Source organism: Apteryx mantelli, chromosome 13, assembly GCF_036417845.1.
Source record: "Apteryx mantelli isolate bAptMan1 chromosome 13, bAptMan1.hap1, whole genome shotgun sequence".
In the NCBI taxonomy this organism is placed as follows: Eukaryota; Metazoa; Chordata; class Aves; order Apterygiformes; family Apterygidae; genus Apteryx; species Apteryx mantelli.
The window spans coordinates 15211649-15216941 of NC_089990.1; the positions used below are offsets into that span (position 1 = coordinate 15211649).

A 5293-nucleotide genomic window follows, 5' to 3' on the forward strand; every position below is an offset into this window, starting at 1 on the left:
AAAAAAAGGAAAAAAAAAAAAAAAAGAAGGGGGGGGAGGCTGGGAAAAAACGTGTCCCCCTCCCCCGGCGTGACGTCAGCCCGGCTCCGTGCGGGGCAGCCGGCAAAAGCCCCGCGCCGAGCGGCGCTGCGCGCAGAGCCGGCCGCGCTCCCGGCAGCGGCACCGGGGCCGCCGAGCCGAGCCGAGCCGAGCCGAGCCCCCCGCCGACGGTTCGGCACGGCACGGCACGGCACGGCACGGCACGGCACGGCACGGCACGGCACCGGGCAGCACGGCACCGGCACCGCCGCCGCCGCGGCACCGCCGGGCTCCTCCTGACGCGTGAGTAGTGCGATGCCTCTCGCCGCCGGGCGCCTGGCTGGTCGGGCGCGGCGGCAGCGGCAGCGGCGCTCCGCGGCGGCGGCCCCCGGCTCTCCTCCCCCGCGCCCCCGGCCCCGGCCCCGGCCCCGTCCGCGCCCGGCCCGGCCGCCTCGGAAGCAGGTACGAGCCGAGGAGTTTCGGGGCAGCGCCGGAGGCCGGGGCCGGGGCGCGGTGGCTAGGGATGAGGGCAGGCAAGAGGAACTCGGTTCGTGGGAACCCAGCTCCTGGGGTGGGGGTAGGGAGGGTTGGCAAGGATTTATCCTCCTACCCCTTTCCTGCCCCCGGCTCCGATTTAAAAATAATAATAATTAAGCGTAGCCGGACGGCTCGGGTTTGAGCAGTGCCCCGTGCGCGGAGGATGGAGCCGCGGGTGCGGAGGCGCCGCTGCGCGGGCGGGGGCCGGGGGCTCCCCGGAGCCGCGTTTCGGCGAGCTCCCGACGGCGCGGGAGGGAAAGCTGCCCCCAAAGCAGCTCCGGGGGCACTTTCTGAGAGGAAAGGGACCCGGGGCGGGGGGGGAAGAGGGAGTTTTGCAAGTGGCTGCCTTGCGCCCCTCTAGCAGCCCTCCCCTCGCAGCCTCTGCTCCTGGCCGTTTTCATTGGGGGTTTCTTCTTTCTCTCCTTACCTGCCTCAAAGGTTTGACTGTAAGTACCGGAGCGGGGATCAACGGCGCATAAAGATGCTGAAGGGTGTTTGGTTGCTCAGTTTGTTAACAGTGGCTGGGATCTCGCAGACAGAGAGTCGCAAACCTGCCAAAGACATTTGCAGTAAGAGCCGCTGCCCTTGCGAGGAGAAGGAGAACGTGCTGAACATTAATTGCGAAAACAAAGGATTTACAACTGTCAGCCTCCTCCAGCCGCCACCATCCAAGATCTACCAGCTCTTCCTCAATGGCAATGCACTGACCCGACTCTTCCCCAATGAGTTTGTCAACTACTCCAATGCCGTGACCCTTCACTTGGGGAACAACGACATGCAGGAGATCCGCACAGGGGCCTTCAGCGGTCTCCGCACCCTCAAGAGGCTGCACCTCAATAACAACAAGCTGGAAGTGCTGAGGGAGGACACGTTCCTGGGCTTAGAGAGCCTGGAGTACCTGCAGGCTGATTACAACTACATCAGTGCCATCGAGGCAGGAGCCTTCAGCAAGCTGAACAAGCTCAAGGTGTTAATTCTCAATGACAACCTCCTGCTGTCCCTGCCCAGCAATGTCTTCCGCTTTGTGCTCCTCACCCACCTGGACCTGCGGGGGAATCGGCTGAAGATGATGCCTTTTGCTGGTGTGCTGGAGCACATTGGAGGCATCATGGAAATCCAGCTGGAGGAAAACCCTTGGAACTGCACCTGCGACCTGCTGCCCCTCAAGGCCTGGCTAGACACCATCACCGTCTTTGTGGGCGAGATAGTCTGTGAGACGCCCTTCAGGCTGCATGGCAAAGATGTGACCCAGCTCACCAGGCAAGATCTCTGCCCTAGGAAAAGCTCCAGTGACTCAAACCAACGGGAAAAGCAACCTGTTCTCTCAGACCCACACATCTCGAGGATGTCACCCACAGCCAACTCTGCCATCAGTCCCACCAGAGCCCCAAAAGCCAGCCGGCCCCCCAAAACCAGGAACCGCCCCACGCCCCGGGTCACTGTGTCAAAAGACAGACAAATATTTGGGCCTATTATGGTTTACCAGACAAAGTCTCCTGTGCCCATCACTTGCCCGTCTGGCTGCATCTGTACTTCGCAGAGCTCAGACAATGGCTTAAATGTGAACTGCCAAGAGAAAAAGATCAGTAACATATCCGATCTCCACCCTAAGCCAACCAGTCCAAAGAAACTTTACCTTACCAGTAACTATCTGCAAGTCATTTATAGAACTGATCTCATAGAGTACAGCTCTCTGGATTTGTTACATCTCGGAAACAACAGAATTGCAGTGATACAAGAAGGTGCCTTTACAAACCTCACAAGTTTACGTAGACTTTATCTTAATGGTAACTACCTTGAGATTCTGTACCCTTCTATGTTTGATGGGCTGCACAGCCTGCAGTATCTCTACCTAGAGTATAATGTCATTAAGGAGATCCTGCCTCGCACCTTTGATGCTCTGAGTAATCTTCATCTGTTATTTCTCAATAACAACCTGCTCAGATCCTTGCCTGACAATGTCTTTGGGGGCACTTCTCTCACCAGACTCAACCTTAGAAACAACCATTTCTCACACCTGCCTGTGAGAGGGGTCTTGGACCAGCTCTCGGCTCTAATTCAGATAGACCTTCAGGAGAATCCATGGGACTGCACGTGTGACATCATGGGGCTGAGGAACTGGATAGAGCGAGTCACTGACCAGAACAACCAGCAGGCAAATCCCCCCGTAGTTATCAATGAAGTCATATGCGAGTCCCCCACCAAGCACTCTGGAGAGCATCTGAAATTCCTTAGCAAAGAAGCCATCTGCCCGGAGAACCCAAACTTGTCTGATTCGTCTCTCCTGCCTGTGAATCAGAACACAGATGCGCCCCATCTCTCTGGCGTCTCGCCCAGCTCCTATCCAGAAATACACACCGAAGTCCCACTGTCTGTCTTAATTTTAGGCTTGCTGGTTGTGTTTATTTTGTCGGTCTGTTTTGGGGCAGGCCTGTTTGTCTTTGTCCTTAAGCGTCGGAAGGGGGTGCAAAGCATGCCCAGCAGTGCAAACAACTTAGATATAAGTTCATTTCAGCTCCAGTATGGGTCTTACAACACTGAGACCCACGATAAAACTGAAGGGCATGTTTATAACTACATCCCCCCTCCTGTTGGACAGATGTGCCAAAACCCAATCTACATGCAAAAGGAAGGGGATCCAGTTGCTTATTACAGGAATCTCCATGAGTTTAGCTATAGCAGTCTTGACCATAAAAAGGAAGATCCTGCCACTCTTGCATTTACAATCAGTGCAGCTGAATTACTGGAAAAGCAGTCCTCGCCAAGGGAACCAGAACTATTGTATCAAAATATTGCAGAAAGGGTCAAGGAACTCCCCACCGGAGGATTAGTTCATTATAACTTTTGCACCTTACCCAAAAGGCAGTTTGCCCCTTCTTATGAATCAAGACGCCAAAACCAGGACAGGATAAATAAAACTGTTTTATATGGAACTCCCAGGAAATATTTTGCAGAACAATCTAAACCTGAGCATCCTTTACTCCAAGGAAAGCTACAAACAGAACCAGACTACCTCGAAGTTCTGGAAAAACAAACTGCAATCAGCCAGCTGTGAGGGGGGAGGTGGGAGACGCAGGATTTTTTTTTTTTTTAATGAGCTTAACATCAAATTTGATTGATTCTGAACTCAATACTGATGTGATCTGTCACATTCCCAACACTTCCACTTTTTAAACTAGAGAGAGAGTGAGAGAGAGAAATGGAACCCTTACAGCATAGCAGGGATATGGTGTTGCATTTGCAACATTCCCTTTAAGTTATTTCTATATCTCTCTCCTTTTGACCCTTCTGTAGGAACTGTCTCTGCAAATGTATGTTTCTGTACTAGATCTTGCATAATTCTTTTTGATTTGGAAAGAAATGACGAAGGGGGTCTTTGGGTTTTTGTTTTGTTTTGTTTTTTCCTTTTCATTTCAAAGTGGAAACAATGTGTTATATAGAAGATCTCCAAAGATCTTTTTTTCCTGGACTATGACTTTTTCTTTTGTAAATAATAATATACAGTACTGCTGTTTCAATTACCAAGTATAGCCACTGGGCGTCACTTTTTTGTGTTAAAGTGCCTTTGCACTTTAAGTACATTATTACTTAATTGTTGCTCTTAGCTTTGATAAATTGAACCTATTTTAATGTGTTGTATTTTTGAAATTAAAAAAAATTGTAAAATAGATCTATATGTCAGCTGCATTAAATCAGAAAGTTTGATTTATAGGAAAGCTGCCCTTCTTTAAGTGAATCTAGTTCTAGGATCTTATAGATGTAAATTATTGGGGTATTTTTTTCCCTCTGGGTTTGTTTTGAGTGATTCATTGAAATCAACTGAGAGGATTTAGCAATGGAGTAGAGGTTATCAAATGCCTCAGCTGGGAGTAACAGTTCATTAATAAAATACATTTAACACAATATCATAGTGAACTGAACAATTAATGTCCTTCTTAATTCATTGCATTGCAGCTCTAACCCAGTAATGTTCAGTGGTTTAAGATTATTTTTATTCTTCAAAGAACATTACTTGTAATCTATTTTCCACATTAAATTAGATATTTTTATATATTTTATGACAGTTTATATTTCTAACTCTTTTGGAGTGAAATTAACACATTTTCCTGCCAGATAGATCTTTTATTATAAGCACGGACACCAGCAGGGGTCATCCCACACCTCATTAAATATATTAGCATACAGGCAAATGAACCAGTGCCAAAGGTGAGATTTGAACCTAGGTCGCTTCAGTCCTCCAAATCAAGGTAGCAGAGGTCAGTACATGCATTGTACTAACTTTCAGCGGTCTGAACTATTTCAGGTTTTCTGTCTCTAAAGCAAAAGTGATATTGCAATAATTCTAACCTACTTGAGAAATAACTTCTAAGTCTACTATCTTAAATTTTATAAAATGTTGATTGAATTCCATTCTCAACATTGGCTTTCTTAAGTCCATCAGTAAACAGATGCAATACGTCTTCTCTTTTCCCATTAACTAAGGCCTGCCTAACTTCAGGCTTTACCTTATCACCTTCAATTTGCATCTCCTTCCTGGAGAATATTGAAACCATTTTTATTAACAAGTATACAGTCAAACTTTATGGAGCCCTATTAGCTCATAAATAATTTTTAGATGCAAACATTATTGTGCTATTTAAACAAACAGCCCTTATTTACAACAAAAACAGTTTTGTTTTGTCTATTGTAAATCCTTATGCAACTGGGGTGGTGATCTGCATATAAAGTAGGCCAGGCT

At 48.3% G+C, this 5293-nt stretch overlaps 1 protein-coding gene across 1 annotated transcript; it reads left to right on the forward strand.

Annotated features, from left to right (window-relative positions):
* Positions 1 to 302: 302 nt before the first annotated feature.
* On the forward strand, positions 303 to 4417 carry SLITRK2 (SLIT and NTRK like family member 2). Its single transcript, XM_067303912.1, has 2 exons — positions 303 to 321; positions 994 to 4417. The coding sequence occupies exon 2, from the start codon at positions 1037 to 1039 to the stop codon at positions 3608 to 3610; it is 2574 nt and encodes an 857-aa protein (XP_067160013.1). The 5' UTR covers positions 303 to 321; positions 994 to 1036; the 3' UTR covers positions 3611 to 4417.
* Positions 4418 to 5293: the final 876 nt, after the last annotated feature.